General features: G+C 45.3%; 1 protein-coding gene across 1 annotated transcript in view; it reads right to left on the bottom strand.

The window, feature by feature from the left end:
* Positions 1-992: 992 nt before the first annotated feature.
* The window catches only part of LOC124138736 (peroxisomal sarcosine oxidase-like), a 37,070-nt gene continuing 18,890 nt past the window's right edge, over positions 993-19,172 (bottom strand). Inside the window, exon 9 of the mRNA XM_048396178.1 lies at positions 993-1,565. Coding sequence (XP_048252135.1) covers positions 1,441-1,565 — 125 coding nt within the window. The 3' untranslated portion in view covers positions 993-1,440. The remainder of the gene's footprint in view (positions 1,566-19,172) is intronic.

The raw sequence follows: 19,172 nt of genomic DNA, 5'->3' as shown, positions 1-19,172 counted from the left end.
GATGCTGAAAACTCTAAACGAAAACAGGAGAATCCGCCACGGTTGTCCGGCAACACGATATTTTCGGAGTATTTTTAAAAAAATCTTTGATTATATTTTGAAGAGGATTTTTCCAAGGACTGCCGTTTTAAAAAAACGCGATTTTCCGCGTTCCGCCTAGATTTGACATTATAACAATGTATACCCTACAATTAAACCGACACCTCAGAACAAACCAAATTCAACACTTAAAATGAATAATAAAATAGTTTTCATCCTCTGTGCAATCCACTCTGTTGGCTAATCTGCCATGTGCACGAAAGCATGTTACAAATCACATCGCAGCCTCCCCGTACAAACGAATCCAAGCTCAGCACAAATTGATTTCAACACTTTCAAAACAGAAGTCACCGCCAATGCAATCACCCCCGACAGCTTATCCTCTCTGTGCTTTTGACCGTAAAGTCTACTCACATACCAAGCACCGCGCCAGGAAAAGTACCAGACGCCTCAATCGCTTACCCGTCAATATCATTGCAAGGAGAGTATGTACTCCCGCTAACAGTGTGGAGTACTAATTAAACATTCCAGTAATGTTACACGCCACCAGATCAGTTTTTTGTAACTTGTTGATACTATTTTGCACATACAAAACAATTATAGAACAATACATAGCAATTATCCTCCTTTACCAACATATACAAAGAAACACAGTGCTCAACTTAAAACACCTCAATTTGCACATATATAATAATTATACACAAATACATAACAATTATCTCCCTTTACCAATATATACAAAGAAAATAAATTTGGATACATCATATATACAAATTTGTATATTTTTGTATATGTCGTATATACAAACTTGTATATTTTTGTATATATCATCATTCCAATCTTGTATATGCTTTGAAAATATCATCATTCCAAAGCATATACAAGCTTGTATAGATGGATTTTTTTGCAGTGGACGTGGTAAACGTCTGAGTCCTGCATCACTTCGGGCTTTTCTCCTACATTAAGCTGACACGCCGAGATATAACTGGAATACTGTTAAAAGCGGCGTTAAACCCAACTCACTCACTCACATATGTGGAAAATCATTCATTAAGGGCTACGGCGAGGACTGGGCGGGAAATAGTAGGGTTGACGGACTATGAGACAGATTAGGAGTCCTATTGGTCCACATACTCTTTTTTGCATGATGGTGTACAGGTACTGCTCTATCATCTAACTGTGATGTTCAAGTAGAGTCATAATCATTTGTTCAATACACGGGTACTATTTGTGATCAGATCAAATAATCTCCCAATGTGGTATGATTGTAGCTACACATGTACTGAATAGTGTTATGTTGCCGTATCGATAATCGCGACCTGACAAAGCACGTTATAGCGAGTCCACATTTGTCCTTTTATGATTTTGTACGTTGACACCTCATCTCTTGGATGCATAAGACTATTGACTGGCCTCTGTCTTGAACCTGGTGATCATGAAGGGTTTCATGTCATATTTCGGAACACGGCCTGTCGCCATGTCGCTGACTGCCTCTCCCACGACTGGTGCCAGTTTAAATCCGTGGCCTGTAATGAAACACAACACCATATTTAAAATATCAGACAAAAATCTCAACCACAAGGTGATCTGCTTGAAATACAGGCGGGGGCTCGAGTGGCCCAATTATTTGAAGCAGAGTTGTGTCCCTTAGGCGCGCCAGGATAACACTGTTCTTTCAAGATCAATGCAAGAGGGGATGTCGCCATCACTGGAGTCTGTCGTTGTTGCCTGCAATCTCAAATACAAATAGGAACGCCTGATAGCGTTTAAACGTTTCCTCCCCTTCGTTATATAACAGTGCGAAAATCCTCATATTTTTCTTCAAGTTTTATCAAAATCAAATATATTCTTCTACTTTAAGTTTCACATTCCCAAGCCAGTAAACGCTACATAGTTTACAGAACGCCTATCATAATACGTAACGCTTGGAGATGCAAGCTGTCGAAACCAGTCAAACGAGCTGGCAGATGCTAATCAGCTAGCGCTATAGAAATTCTAGACCCGGCTGACCAGATTCAGACACAGCTGATAAAATACGAGCATTAGTATTCTAGTCGTTTAAATATCAATCTAACATATTACGCCATTTTAGTTATGGAAGTCGTGGATGCTTATTAAACAATATGTTCAACGTGTATAACGTTTCTGTATCAAGTGACTTGGTGGTCAACATGTTCTATTATCTGCATTTATATTTCTGGTCATGTTATTCGTCTCACTGTTTGTATTTTTACGGGAAACATTTCTTGTTTCAATATAATGAGTAGCATAGCATCGGCAGCTAAATGTATGTATTTAAAGATAACCAGTCTGTGACCGTATATGTCTAGAACACAATACACGAAAAGTAACACTGTTTCCGTAGCTAAATACGCACAGATTCAGCAATGTCTTTTAACTATTTACCACATAAGTGCATCCGCACTATCGTGAAGCGCCGATTGATTTTGTGTTTCATATCGTAGAATAGTCTATAAAGATACAGGCAATTCAGTGGCAGTCTAGTAGATAAGAGTTACAATACAATATCCAGCATTTATTATATAAACTGTTTCTCATGTCATAAGTTATTTACTTATAATTGTTAACGTCAGAAGTTTTTGATTAGTGTTAAAGTGTTTAATCATCATTATCTTGAAGTAAGGTCGGCAGTTACCTCGTTAGAGTTAAGGCTACGGTTCGACGCACGCTTGGCCGCCGGCCATTGTTCACGTGGTGCACGTACCGTGACGCCCGGCTTAAGCCCCAGGTATCCGTGCCACAGTTACCCTGGTTACAACTATGTAATCATTGTCATATTTCCAACAAGGCACCAGAAAATATTTTACTATGTTGTAATGATGTAACTCATTATCATTCTTAATTATTGATTTCAATATCTTAATGCTGTACTATTTAATTACTTATTATGATGTCTAAACTATGAAATATAATACTGAATTGTTTTGAATGTATGTTGTTGCATTGTGACGTCACATATAATAAAGATTCCTGCATTTCGCCTGAAAACCTCTCTGTCTGTTTTTGAAGGCGTGGAGATCCCGGAGTTAATTCCCCGTAACAATTCTAGGTATAAACGGTCCCCTAAAAAGGACGGTTTCAGTTATATTAAGGGCATTAATCTGATAAAAGGCGATTAAATGTATCGAGGGTTTTGAAATTAGACGCATTCCGAACTCTCGTTCAGGAGACATTTTGATTGGTTGTTGATTTCAAGGTCATGCGCGAGAGGAATTCTATGACAAGTAAGAGTAAGTGTGAGTGAGTAAGTTTTTAACAAGAATTTCAGTTATATCACGGCGTGTCAGCTTAATGTGGGAGGAAAGTCCGAAGTGATGCAGATCTAAGACGCTTACCACTTTATATTAGTGAAACCCAAGAGCATGGTGTGGGGCTGACAAACCTACAAACGTAATCTGCACAGCGAATTGCGGCGCCTTCGATGACTGGAGCTGGTGATTTGGATAGCAGACACGACCTACACCTAACGCACACACGACCGACACAGAGCTTACACTCGGCTCATATCCGACCCAAATCCACCCGACACCCGACCAACACTTGGCACCCGCACCTAACACCACCCCATCCCTTCGTATCCCGACATATCACACATGTGACGTCACACAGCTTATACCAACTGATACTGACCGTGGGGGGCAGACTGAGCCCAAGTGGGCGGAGCATCTTGTCTGCCCAGGAACCGACAGCAACTACGACACTAGCAGCCCGGTACGTCCCCTTGGACGTCGTCACCGTCACTGTTGATCCCGGGTGGATGGCCGTGACAGGCTCACAGTCACGTATTTCACCGCCTCGCTGTCTGAACACCGTCTGAATGCAAACAAAATGGAAGGTGTTCATAATCCTTGGATCTTTTCTGTCCAGGGATCACAACAGGGAGACACGCATGAGGTACTGAGGATCTTTTCTGTCCGGGGATCACAACAGGGAGACAAGCATGAGGTACTGGGGATCTATTCTGTCCGGGGATCACAACAGGGAGGCAAGCATGAGGTACTGAGGATCTATTCTGTCCGGGCATCACAACAGGGAGACACGCATGAGGTACTGAGGATCTATTCTGTCCGGGGATCACAACAGGGAGACAAGCATGAGGTACTGGGGATCTATTCTGTCCGGGGATCACAACAGGGAGACAAGCATGAGGCACTGAGGACCTATTCTGTCCGGGGATCACAACAGGGAGACAAGCATGAGGTACTGGGGATCTATTCTGTCCGGGGATCACAACAGGGAGACAAGCATGAGGTACTGGGGATCAATTCTGTCCGGGGATCACAACAGGGAGACAAGCATGAGGTACTGGGGATCTATTCTGTCCGGGGATCACAACAGGGAGACAAGCATGAGGTACTGGGGATCCATTCTGTCCGGGGATCACAACAGGGAGACAAGCATGAGGTACTGGGGATCTATTCTGTCCGGGGATCACAACAGGGAGACAAGCATGAGGTACTGGGGATCTATTCTGTCCGGGGATCACAACAGGGAGACAAGCATGAGGTACTGGGGATCAATTCTGTCAGGGGATCACAACAGGGAGACAAGCATGAGGTACTGGGGATCTATTCTGTCCGGGGATCACAACAGGGAGACAAGCATGAGGTACTGGGGATCTATTCTGTCCGGGGATCACAACAGGGAGACAAGCATGAGGTACTGGGGATCTATTCTGTCCGGGGATCACAACAGGGAGACAAGCATGAGGTACTGGGGATCTATTCTGTCCGGGGATATCTGCAGGGAGACAAGCATGAAGTACTGGGAGCCTATTCTGTCTAGGGATCACAACAGGGAGACAAGCATGAAGTACTGAGGATCTATTCTGTCCGGGGACCCATCTGCAAATCCCTGACAAAGGTACCCAAATGCAAATCCCCTGAGAAAGCGACTCACTTATATGACTCACCAGCAATGCAGACAAAGTGACGCACAAGCAACGCAGACAAAGTGACTCACCAGCAACGTAGACAAAGCGTCTCACCAGCAATACAGACAAAGTGACTCACCAGCAACATAGACAAAGTGTCTCACCAGCAACGCAGACAAAGCGACTCACCAGCAATACAGACAAAGTGACTCACCAGCAACGCAGACAAAGCGTCTCACTAGCAACGCAGACAAAGCGACTCACCAGGAATGCAGACAAAGTGACTCACCAGCAACGCAGACAAAGTGATTAAAAAGCAACGCAGAGAAAGCGTCTAACTAGCAACGCAGACAAAGCGAATCACCAGCAATACAGACAATGCGAATCACCAGCAACGCAGACAAAGTCATTCACCAGCAACGCAGACAAAGTGACTCACCAGCAGCGCAGACAAAGCGTCTCACTAGCAATGTCCTGACAAATCGACTCACCAGCAATACAGACAAAGCGACTTACAGGCATCGCGGACAAAGCGACTCACCAGCAACGCAGACAAAGTGACTCACCAGCAATACAGACAAAGCGACTCACCTGCAACGCAGACAAAGCGTCTCACTAGCAACGCAGACAAAGCGTCTCACTAACAATGTCCTGACAAAGCGACTCACCAGCAATACAGACAAAGTGACTCACCAGCAGCACAGACAAAGCGTCTCACTAACAATGTCCTGACAAAGCGACTCACCAGCCACGCAGACAAAGCGTCTCACTAGCAACGCAGACAAAGCGACTCACCAGCAATACAGACAAAGTGACTCACCAGCAACATAGACAAAGCGTATCACTGGCAACGCTGACAACGCAGACAACGCGACTCACCAGCAATACAGACAAAGCGACTTACAAGCAATGCAGACAAAGCGACTCACCAGCAACGCAGACAATGTGACTCACCAGCAATACAGACAAAGCGACTCACCAGCAATGCAGACAAAGCGACTCACCAGCAACGCATATGTCATTACTGTACAGTCGTTACCCGTAAAATGAGCATCACTAATATTCCGAGACCCCCATTAACGCGATATTAAATGATGAACGGGTTATAAATGAAAACTGTGTGGATGAACTCAGTATGCTGCTTAAACTATTATACCAGAACCTCAAATACCATTTAATATGTGAAAATAACCACGTGATTTCATTTGTGTGTGTTGATGTTACACATCAATTAATGTTATAACAGAGATTGTGAAAATGTTGAAAATATCACTCAGTGAGTGCATGTGTATGGTATTACGCCGCTTATAGCAATACTTCTGCAATGCGAGTGAGTATAGTTTCACACCGTTTTTAGCAATATTTCAGCAATATCACGGCGGGGGACACCAGAAAATGGGCTTCACACATTGTACCAATACGGGGGAATCGAACCCGGGACTTCGGCCTGACAGGCGAATCTGCACTATGACTGCGGAAGACACAAAACCAGTACATGTACAGTACATGCATATGAAAACAAGAAACCTTCGATGCGATGCATCAATACGGCGGCAAACTTTATGTTCGTCAAATTTAATTTACAATATAATATATTCCCAAAATGTTTAAGCAACACGGGCATGTTTAAGACAATATGAACAATATTTGTTTCAGATCATTCCGTTTTACATATTACACTAAGTTTTTGACTACTATGGGATAACCTTACATACTGAATTTGATAAACCATCGCTTTCCACAGTAAATGAGTGAGGTAGCCTGTTCCAGCCGCTTGTGAAGACCAGTACTAGTCACTGCAAACACGAAAACGTCGTTTTTTCCCGTGTATGGCAATGGACGAAAAAACGACGGTTTTTACGCTTTCTAACCATCGTTTTACCGTCTAGAACCTGTCGTTATTTGGCATCGGAATTTACTGCGAGAGAATGATTTCATCAAGCTCATCCCTTTGCTTGACTGACATTGTCAATCGAGCTTAAGCGTGCTCTGAAATTTCTATTTGTCGAGCTTTCATTGGCCAAATCTCGCGTGTTAGAGTTTGGCGCTGTTTATGTGACTCCTAGTGGAAGCAATGAATTCTACCGGTAGAGTTCTACGCAGATTGTTTTCAACTTGCTTTAATTTGCTATTCCACGTGACTTCGCGGATTGTTTCCAGTCGTAATCGATCCACGACAACGCAACTGTCGCATCCTGTCAAAATTATTAGAAAAGATAATGTTGAAGAAACAGCCACAGTACTTCCCGTTTCGTGGTCAAATATAACCAACGAATACGTAAACAGAAATCTGTAAACTGCAACCGAATAACTTGCTGGCTGTCACGACTTTGTAGGTGGTGACCGTTGGTAGATATTGCCAGAGACTATATACCGATAATTAGTCTCTGATATTCCTTGCAATTATAGAGGCAGGGAGGCTAATTGTATGATAAATAGTCAGATGGCAGTGTAACAGAATACTACATATTATCCCGCACAGTCCTGTTTCAACGTAAATTTTCAAGTCAGCAAAAAGGCGTAATGTCAAATTCAATTATTGAATATTTTCCTTACACATAAGATACTGGGGTACCACATTTGCATTAACTTTAGCTAAAATCATTACAAAACGTTCAGACTTAGAAAAGGTCAAAGAATAAGAAATACATAGACTTTGAAATATATATTTGGAATTTCATACACTCCAGTCAAGATCCAAATGAATGATTATTGTATTGTATCAGCCACACTTCTAATGACAACACGTGTGACTGAGCTGAAAACGAAACATAGCATGGCATAGTGAGAGCGCAGACCCCATCCATCGACCCAACAACCCTCACACGTAACACAAATAAGCAAGGCCTAGACCTGACACTTATGAAACGACATTCGGATCCGGGGTAGAATAGGTCTTCAGCAACCCATGCTTGCCGTGAAAGTCGACTATGCTTGTCGTAAGAGGCAACTACGGGATCGGGTGGTCAGGCTCGCTGACTTGGTTGATGCATGTCATCGATCCCAATTGCGTGGATTGATGCTCATGATATCAATCACTGGATTGTCTGGTCCAGACTCGAATATTTACAGACCGCCGTCATATAGCTGGAATATTGCTGACTGCGGCGTTAAACAACAAAGCAACCAACCAACCAAACCAACATGCGCGCGATGGGATCAGGGTGAGCCTCGCCAAATCTCTGTCTGTGTTATAAATCTAACCCGTTACCAACACTGAACACGGCCTTATTCCTGGGGCACTTTCACCACATATATACAAGAGGCACTGTGCGCCATGTCAGCACATACTGGTAGTAGTGATGGTGTTGGTGCCCCGGAGTACCTTGCCTCAGGGCTGTCACACATTCAGGATTTTTACTGCCTTCAACAGGACACCGTCCCGATCCACAGGACACCGTCCAGGCAACACAGACACATTGTTACGATTTTGATCCGATACAGCAGAATCTGTCACGACATAGTCACGATTGTAATCCGACTAGACAAAATCGGCTGAGTTTCCCGAATGTTTTGGGACGCACCATACTGTCGGAGTGCTTGGCCGACCTCTCTGGACCTTTCCCAATCCGCAGGACTCTGTTGCGAACGTATACGACTCCGTTCAGACAATGAAAGGACATTCCAGATCACTGAGGATAGTAATCCGACTGTCTCACTTTTCGTGATCTCAAACGTAAGCCATAATCGGCACTTTTCTAAGACAGAGACCACCTCACTTCCTGTTGTTGTTTTATGTGTATGGGAGGTCGCGTTCTGCCTCAGCAATTCCGGTTGATCTGTCGGTTCTTTGGAACTCATGTGTGTGAATTTGGTACACATACTATCTATTGGGATTTTAGAATTGACTCGAATTTTGTGTAGCCGTCTGCCGACATTATACCCTGATGGTATGCACTTTATTTCGTGTATTTAGACACTAAACGTGTTTAGACACCAAATGTGTATTCCGTTTAGGATTTAAACACGATTGATCAGCGGTACTCCTATACCCCGTGACAGTGAACCGTGTCTGAGCCCTTCCTAGTCCCGGGAACGCCACGGGGAGTTTTTCTCCTAAATAAACTAGTGTCCAAAAGAAACGATACCGACTGTTTGCAACGACATAAAAGAAAAACTAAAAATGCAGAAGTTTAGGATTGGTGTTATGCTTTTGAGAAATCCTTTCACAACATCTGTACAAAAATTTCATTTCAATAAAATCTGTACAACCAATATGACAAGCCTTTAAATATGGGTGGGGTCGAAAAATGAACATTTCGTTAGAGCCCTGATCACAGAAACAACGGGAAATGTCACACCACACGTCTCAAAGTCAAGTCAGTAGCGGGTATGTCCACCGTTAGCATTAATACATGCCAGAACATGCCTACGGACTGATGACGTCAAACGTCTGATGACGTTGGGAGTGATGCGTTGCCATTCCTCGAGGAGACATCGTTCCAAGTCCTGGACGTTGACTGGAGGCACACGGCGACGTCGGATTTGCCGATCGAGGTGGTCCCATAAGTGCTCGATGGGATTCATATCCGGTGAACATGCGGGCCATGGCAAAACCTGTACGTTGGCGTTGGCAAGGAAGTTCTGTGTCAATCTTGCTGTGTGTGGCCTTGCATTGTCATGTTGGAAAAGGAGTCCACGAGGCTGTTGCTGAATAAAGGGCACCACAACAGGCCGTAGGATGTCATCAAGATAACGCTGTGCATTCAAGTTTCCACGAATTACGACAAGCATCGTTTTGACGTCACCACATATGCCACCCCAAACCATTAACCCTCCACCTCCAAACGTCCGGACCTGTTGCATACAGTTAGGCGCCAAACGTTCACCAAATCGTCGGTATACAAGCTGCCGTCCATCGTTTCTGAAGATGAGGAATCTGCTCTCATCAGAGAACATAACACGTGCCCAGTCCCGCCGTTGCCAACGTCGAACTCGCCTGGCCCAGATCAGTCTGTTGTTCCGGTGTCAAGGCGTCAGGAGCGGTCCGCGGTAGGGATGACGTGGCCGGATACCATACTGCCGTAGTCTCCTGTAGACGGTCTGTCGACTGATCCTGTGTCCCAGTGCTGTAGCCGCCGTGGACGTCGCTGTTACGATGCGGTTCCTCAGGTGTAATACCCGGATGTAACGATCTTCACAGGGCGTGGTTACTCGTGGTCTTCCACTCCTGGGCCTGTCTGACGTAACCGCTGCATCAACCTGGTGATAGTGATGCGTGCGCAGCCCAACCTTCTGGCGACGTCGACGTGTGACGCTCCTTGTTGGACCATTCCAACGGCTCTCTCTCTCTCGATGGCTGTCAAACGTGGCATATCTTGTGTTCTTTTTGTTGCTGTGATATCAACGTGTCTGATCAGCTGATTTATACAGTTTTTATGCACGTGCAGAACATGCTAGAGAGGGAAATGTCACTTTCACGAAATTTACGTTTTTTCTCGGAAGTGATCACGTGTTCCCGGTATTTTTTTATCGACTATGCTGTGTTTGGGATGTGCAATACGAATTGACATGTTTTCATACTAGACAATTCACTTAGTAAAAAACAATTTTGAAAATAAGTTGGTATCGTTTCTTTTGGACACTAGTTTATAAATTTGTCGCTCCCGGGCCGACACTAGGCTGACTGACAGTAAAGTACACTACACTGGTGATGAGGAATAACAACGTCTTATAAGTAAAGGCTATTACGGGTTTCAATGAAAACAAAACTTTTATCAAGTACTTTGATAACGAAGTTTCAGGACTACGTCTTGTCCTTCCAGCTTCCATCATTAATGTTCTTCCAACTTCCAAATGCCAATCAAAGACATAAGTGATTCCATGGTAATTTGCCTTTCGTAAAAAGTTTATGCGGTATGCTCCAGAAACGATCGTCCCTACCTTCATATGCCTGGAAAGGCAATATGAAAATAAATCCCTGAAAACTCCCTTGGCACCCAAAGGTGTCAGTCCAGTGCATGTCTAATGTGTTTAAAGTTTAATGAAGAGATTATTGAATGGTGTATAGGGTAAATACCTAAAAAAAGTGATGGGCGTACATTGTCCGTTTCTATATCACCTACAGAAATCAGTTTGGGTGGCAGATCATTAAACACTCTCCAGACTTTGAGAAATGTTTGCTTCTTTCTGTAATCTTCTTTTCAGGGCCAAACCTGAGGCAATCTTGACTTGCCAAATCATTCTTGACTTGAGTTGGAGTCCTTTTCATATGTATTCTCTTGGGTCTGGGAGACACACAACACTGTGAGTATCGCATGGAGAACTGACCAGTAGAGAGAATCCCGCTTGGGTCAGACTGGGCCAGTGTAGTCGGTATCCTCCCATTAGTTTCGCGTCCCGTTTGTCACACACAACTTAAAACAACACAGGTCATGGCGACAGGCACTGACTGGTCTACCCTATTTTACCTAAGTATTAGAATGGAGTGATCCAAAAAAGTTAAAAGGAATCTTGGTCTTTATGTATAATTATAAAACTGTAGAAAAGTAAACTTGTACTTTATTTATGTGTTATATATACACACAATGACATTAACATGTTATAATAAACATTCTTTATTTGCACTGGTAGTTACACTGATTAATTAATTGAATTGATTGTCTCTGAATAGTTTTGTGTACTCCAACCCTGCATTGAAGCCTGTAGCAAAGTTGGTGAAGAATATGTTCCCTTCAAACAAACACAGGCATATTTTGATAACTGAAACATCTTCATGTGCATAAATGGAATCCCAAATGTCTACTTCGTTTGCAGAAACCGTTCAAGATAATAATACTCTCTGTCAATGCGTTCAACGACCGATACACACAGTTCAATTCCACTGCAGACCGTCCGATAAAACGCAGACCAAGAGTCACCACCCCTGCACAGGATCGCTACATTCGACTGTCCTACCTATGTCATCGCAATACCACAGCTATTGAGACTGCAGGACGGATCCCTGGTTTCAGGATGATATCGGACCAGACTGTCAGGAACCATCTTCAAGAGGCTGGAATCCGACCCCGAAGACCAGTTATCGTCCCTGTTTTGCAACAGATCCATCGACAGCAAGGCTTGCGTTGGTGCCATACCTTACAGTGAGTGAGTATGGTTTTACGCCGCTTTTAGCAATATTCCAGCAATATCACGGCGGGGGACACCTGAAATGGGCTTCACACCATACCTTACAGCCTTGGATTTTGAGAAACCAGTGTGGTTTAGCGATGAATCACGATGAAGACGATGTGTTTATCGTCAACAAAATGAGCGTTTTGCGCCATATTGTGTTCTAAAATTCGTCACTTTCGGTGGCGGTAGTGTCATGGTGTGAGTGTGTGGCGGGGGGGGGGGGGGGGGGGGGGCGCATATCCTACACCACGAGATCTGACTGACTTGGTTGTGGTTCAGGGAAATTTGACAGCAGATCGCTACATTAATCAAATTCTTCAACCTCACCTTCTTCCAATCATTGACCGCCAGAGGGAGCTGTTTCAACAGGACCAAATCTCCAAATCTCAACCCAATGGAACAACTCTCAAGCAAAATGGCGCCGAATTCCGCAGGACAGAATTCGTACGCTTAACCAGTCAGTGCAGAGGAGATGCAGAACCGTGATTGCTGCCCTTGGCGGTCACACGGGATACTGAGTTTAGTGCAACCTTGTGGCCTTATGTGACATGACAACGAACAGTTTTCAATGCCTTTGTACAACGACAACATGTGACTATTGAGGTCCAAAATTTCATATTTGTATCTATGATATTCAATTTGATATATCGACTTCATCAAGTCACAGGATTCAAACCGATGGCACCCGTCACAAACACATGCAAAGACATGTCAATCCACGGAAACATGACGGTACTATTAACACGAGAGTTGGGGAATCAGCTCGCTTAGCAGACGTACCACTGTACACGACCAACCCACACAACAACACAAGACCTGAGTGAATAAACAGTCAGTTTATAAGACAGCCACAGAATGATATGTGACTGTCTTGCGACCCTTGACCAATGTCGGGATCTCACGTTCTCGTGCTTTTGTGTCAATTGCCCATACAGTTATGTGCAACTATTTGCAAAAACGCGAGAAAGGGAGATTGCGACACTTGACCAATGTCGTCCGAGGGGTCGCAATTCGTTGTGTAGAGTTGCATTCCTTCGGCGTTCCAGAAACCTATGATAGTGGGTTTCGTCCCATTTCAAGCTGACAAACCCGAGTATAACTGAAATATGAATACTGCTCAAAGCGGTGTTAAGCCAAACTCACTCACTTATTCAGAGCCTTGCTGGTCCCTGGATATTGGGGGTACTTTTCCAGTATAAGCATGCCTATCATGTGGATGTCAAGGCCGCAGTGAATTATTAGTTAGAGTTTGATTGAATTTTAAAATACGACGGAACGCATTTTATTTTTAACATTTTAATGTTTTCTTATCGAACTGTTTAGGGCATCTGTGTACAATTGCTGTCGAAGGGTGCGATTCACATGCATTATGCGTGTTCAATAGGGCTACGTGCACGGAGTAGGATCACACATATTAGCGATATTTCTATTTCTAGGAACTTTGAGGCAATAGAATAATGTAAGGCGGGATGTTTTGTAGTTAGGTGGGAGACAATGATAATCTATTATTTAATTTTGTATGGCCTAATGTAACCACTATGGTGTCTTGTAAAAACATCGGACAATCTCATTTTAGCCGAATGCTACAAATTGGTCTTTGAGAATTTTGTTTTGATGAATACGCTAGCCGTGTATAATATTGCCTCATGGAGAAAATCACTGGCCCGTGATTTTTCCTGTAATTGACAGTGCAGCCCCTAATAGCTGCAATACTGCTGATGTGGCTTTAAGCAATATTTACTCTCTCACTGACAGTGATATATATTGTTTCCAGCTTCCTCACACTTTAATGTTTTCACTATCACTGGACATTCATGTACACAATTTCTGTTGTTAAATTATATTGAGCATGTTGAGGGTTTTAATTTAAAGTACATAGGAAACTGTACCAAAGGGAAAAGGACTCTACGCTTCATGGGACTTTGAGTATATAAATTACATGATAGCATTTTCAAGCTCGAGTTTGCTAAATGCTACTTGGAGAATGAAGAGCATGAAAGAAGCATGACCATGGGACTACTAACGTGCGCATGCCCCTTGACCTTATGATATTACGCATGCGCACGGACCGCGTCAATAAAACGAGAACGCGAGATCGCGAGAACTCGATATTTTGTCCAAATCTCGCGTTCTCGCGTTCTCGCGTTCTCGCGATCTAGCATTCTCTTGTTTTGGGCATATTTAGCTCGTTTCCAAAGGTTGAGATCGCGAGAATATCCCTAACAGTATTTCATACGTGGCCATGTGCTTCGCCACATAAACATCTACGACCTGAATCACAAGCTGTGACAGCCCAGGTAAACTGCCTTACAATCTAAACAATGTCAGACAATCTGTCAGAATTACATCATAATTAATCATTTGATATTTATTTTGGGTGCCAACCCCCTTTTGGTTCGCTGGATGCCGAGCACTATGGTATTCTGGATGCTGTAGAGCAGAACGCCGGATGCCGAGCACTATGGTATTCTGGATGCTGTAGAGCAGAACGCTGGATGCCGAGCACTATGGTATAATGGATGCTGTAGAGCAGAACGCTGGATGCCGAGCACTATGGTATTCTGGATGCTGTAGAGCAGAACGCCGGATGCCGAGCACTATAGTATTCTGGATGCTGTAGAGCAGAACGCCGGATGCTGAGCACTATGGTATTCTGGATGCTGTAGAGCAGAACGCTGGATGCCGAGCACTATGGTATTCTGGATGCTGTAGAGAAGAACGCCGGATGCCGAGCACTATGGTATTCAGGATGCTGTAGAGCAGAACGCCGGATGCCGAGCACTATGGTATTCTAGATGCTGTAGAGCAGAACGCTGGATGCCGAGCACTATGGTATTCTGGATGCTGTAGAGCAGAACGCTGGATGCTGAGCACTATGGTATTCTGGATGCTGTAGAGCAGAACGCCGGATGCCGAGCACTATGGTATTCTGGATGCTGTAGAGCAGAACGCCGGATGCCGAGCACTATGGTATAATGGATGCTGTATAGCAGAACGCCGGATGCTGAGCACTATGGTATAATGGATGCTGTAGAGAAGAACGCTGGATGTCGAGCACTATGGTATTCTGGATGCTGTAGAGAAGAATGCTGGATGCCGAGCACTATGGTCCTGGATGCTGTAGAGCAGAACGCTGGATGCCGAGCACTATGGTATTCAGGATGCTGTAGAGAAGAATGCTGGATGCCGAGCACTATGGTATTCTGGATGCTGTAGAGTAGAACGCTGGATGCTGAGCACTATGGTATTCTGGATGCTGAGCACTATGGTATTCTGGATGCTGTAGAGCAGAACGCCGGATGCCGAGCACTATGGTATTCAGGATGCTGTATAGCAGAACGCTGGATGCCGAGCACTATGGTATAATGGATGCTGTAGAGCAGAACGCCGGATGCCGAGCACTATGGTATTCTGGATGCTGTAGAGCAGAACGCTGGATGCCGAGCACTATGGTATTCAGGATGCTGTAGAGCAGAACGCCGGATGCCGAGCACTATGGTATTCTGGATGCTGTAGGGCAGAACGCCGGATGCCGAGCACTATGGTATTCAGGATGCTGTAGAGCAGAACGCCAGATGCCGAGCACTATGGTATTCAGGATGCTGTAGAGCAGAACGCTGGATGCCGAGCACTATGGTATTCAGGATGCTGTAGAGCAGAACGCTGGATGCCGAGCACTATGGTATTCTGGATGCTGTAGGGCAGAACGCCGGATGCCGAGCACTATGGTATTCTGGATGCTGTAGGGCAGAACGCTGGATGCCGAGGACTATCGTATTCTGGATGCTGTAGAGCAGAACGCCGGATGCCGAGCACTATGGTATTCTGGATGCTGTAGAGCAGAACGCTGGATGACGAGCACTATGGTATTCAGGATGCTGTAGAGCAGAACGCCGGATGCTGAGCACTATGGTATTCTGGATGCTGTAGGGCAGAACGCTGGATGCCGAGGACTATCGTATTCTGGATGCTGTAGAGCAGAACGCCGGATGCCGAGCACTATGGTATTCAGGATGCTGTAGAGCAGAACGCTGGATGCCGAGCACTATGGTATTCAGGATGCTGTAGAGCAGAACGCCGGATGCCGAGCACTATGGTATTCAGGATGCTGTAGAGCAGAACGCTGGATGCCGAGCACTATGGTATTCTGGATGCTGTAGAGAAGAACGCTGGATGCTGAGCACTATGGTATTCTGGATGCTGTAGAGAAGAATGCTGGATGCCGAGCACTATGGTATTCTGGATGCTGTAGAGAAGAACGCTGGATGCCGAGCACTATGGTATTCTGGATGCTGTAGAGAAGAACGCTGGATGCCGAGCACTATGGTATTCTGGATGTTGTAGAGAAGAATGCTGGATGCCGAGCACTATGGTATTCTGGATGCTGGAGAGCAGAACGCCGGATGCCGAGCACTATGGTCCTGGATGCTGTAGAGCAGAACGCTGGATGCCGAGCACTATGGTATTCTGGATGCTGTAGAGCAGAACGCTGGATGCCGAGCACTATGGTATTCAGGATGCTGTAGAGCAGAACGCTGGATGCCGAGCACTATGGTATTCTGGATGCTGTAGAGCTGAACGCTGGATGCCGAGCACTATGGTATAAGCGATGCTGTAGAGCAGAACGGCGGATGCCGAGCACTATGGTATTCAGGATGCTGTAGAGCAGAACGCTGGATGCCGAGCACTATGGTATTCTGGATGCTGTAGAGCAGAACGCTGGATGCCGAGCACTATGGTATTCAGGATGCTGTAGAGCAGAACGCTGGATGCCGAGCACTATGGTATTCTGGATGCTGTAGAGCAGAACGCCGGATGCCGAGCACTATGGTATTCAGGATGCTGTAGAGCAGAACGCTGGATGCTGAGCACTATGGTATTCTGGATGCTGTAGAGCAGAACGCTGGATGCCGAGCACTATGGTATTCTGGATGCTGTAGAGCAGAACGCTGGATGCCGAGCACTATGGTATTCAGGATGCTGTAGAGCAGAACGCTGGATGCCGAGCACTATGGTATTCTGGATGCTGTAGGGCAGAACGCCGGATGCCGAGCACTATGGTATTCTGGATGCTGTAGGGCAGAACGCTGGATGCCGAGGACTATCGTATTCTGGATGCTGTAGAGCAGAACGCCGGATGCCGAGCACTATGGTATTCTGGATGCTGTAGAGCAGAACGCTGGATGACGAGCACTATGGTATTCAGGATGCTGTAGAGCAGAACGCCGGATGCTGAGCACTATGGTATTCTGGATGCTGTAGGGCAGAACGCTGGATGCCGAGGACTATCGTATTCTGGATGCTGTAGAGCAGAACGCCGGATGCCGAGCACTATGGTATTCAGGACGCTGTAGAGCAGAACGCTGGATGCCGAGCACTATGGTATTCAGGATGCTGTAGAGCAGAACGCCGGATGCCGAGCACTATGGTATTCAGGATGCTGTAGAGCAGAACGCTGGATGCCGAGCACTATGGTATTCTGGATGCTGTAGAGAAGAACGCTGGATGCCGAGCACTATGGTATTCTGGATGCTGTAGAGAAGAATGCTGGATGCCGAGCACTATGGTATTCTGGATGCTGTAGAGAAGAACGCTGGATGCCGAGCACTATGGTATTCTGGATGCTGTAGAGAAGAACGCTGGATGCCGAGCACTATGGTATTCTGGATGTTGTAGAGAAGAATGCTGGATGCCGAGCACTATGGTATTCTGGATGCTGGAGAGCAGAACGCCGGATGCCGAGCACTATGGTCCTGGATGCTGTAGAGCAGAACGCTGGATGCCGAGCACTATGGTATTCTGGATGCTGTAGAGCAGAACGCTGGATGCCGAGCACTATGGTATTCAGGATGCTGTAGAGCAGAACGCTGGATGCCGAGCACTATGGTATTCAGGATGCTGTAGAGCAGAACGCTGGATGCCGAGCACTATGGTATAAGCGATGCTGTAGAGCAGAACGGCGGATGCCGAGCACTATGGTATTCAGGATGCTGTAGAGCAGAACGCTGGATGCCGAGCACTATGGTATTCTGGATGCTGTAGAGCAGAACGCTGGATGCCGAGCACTATGGTATTCAGGATGCTGTAGAGCAGAACGCTGGATGCCGAGCACTATGGTATTCTGGATGCTGTAGAGCAGAACGCCGGATGCCGAGCACTATGGTATTCAGGATGCTGTAGAGCAGAACGCTGGATGCCGAGCACTATGGTATTCTGGATGCTGTAGAGCAGAACGCTGGATGCCGAGCACTATGGTATTCAGGATGCTGTAGAGGAGAACGCTGGATGCCGAGCACTATGGTATTCTGGATGCTGTAGAGCAGAACGCTGGATGCCGAGCACTATGGTATTCAGGATGCTGTAGAGAAGAACGCTGGATGCCGAGAACTATGGTATTCAGGATGCTGTAGAGCAGAACGCTGGATGCCGAGCACTATGGTATCCTTTTGAGTGGATATATGTGCGCATTACAATGCGAGCCTGACAACCCGATATTAGAAGATTCAGTTTTGCAGAGTTGCGACCCTTAGGTGGGCCATAATATATGATAATATATGATGATAATATATGATCATGGGTTCGAATCTGGTTGGCCCCGGTTTGGTTTTGTCAGCATCATTCCCGTGCTCGTGGGTTTCACCAAGTGGTAAACGTCTAAGACCTGCATCACTTCGGGCTTTCCGCCCACATCAAGCTGACTCGCCGTGATATAATGAAATACTGTTCAAAGCAGCGTTTAACTCTAACTCATTCCTCCACTTTGAAAAAAGAATTTGGAGCAAGGTTTAGGCTTCGAAAAACAACCCGACAAGGTTTCGTTTATATACTCACCGCCAAAAGAAACGCGAAGCATAGAAACACATACAGAAGTATGTACGTTAAGAAGAGATGTTTCCACTGTGAACCAAGTAATGACAAAACTAGCAATCAGTCAAGTGTTACCACAGAGTTTCTTTACTCTTATCATGATATGCTGCACGTGATTTCAACATTTTTACACGCTAATCCTGCACGTGACAAATGGTGCGTCTCGAGACATGGATCTTTGATTATGCGTTCATGAGCATCGGATCACACAACAAACCAGTACGTTCGTTTGTGCAACGAACCAATCTTATATCGAGTT

The sequence above is a fragment of the Haliotis rufescens genome, unplaced genomic scaffold (assembly GCF_023055435.1).
Source record: "Haliotis rufescens isolate VD_foot unplaced genomic scaffold, xgHalRufe1.0.p SCAF_15, whole genome shotgun sequence".
NCBI lineage: Eukaryota > Metazoa > Mollusca > Gastropoda > Lepetellida > Haliotidae > Haliotis > Haliotis rufescens.
This window is presented reverse-complemented; position numbering and strand designations above follow the sequence as displayed.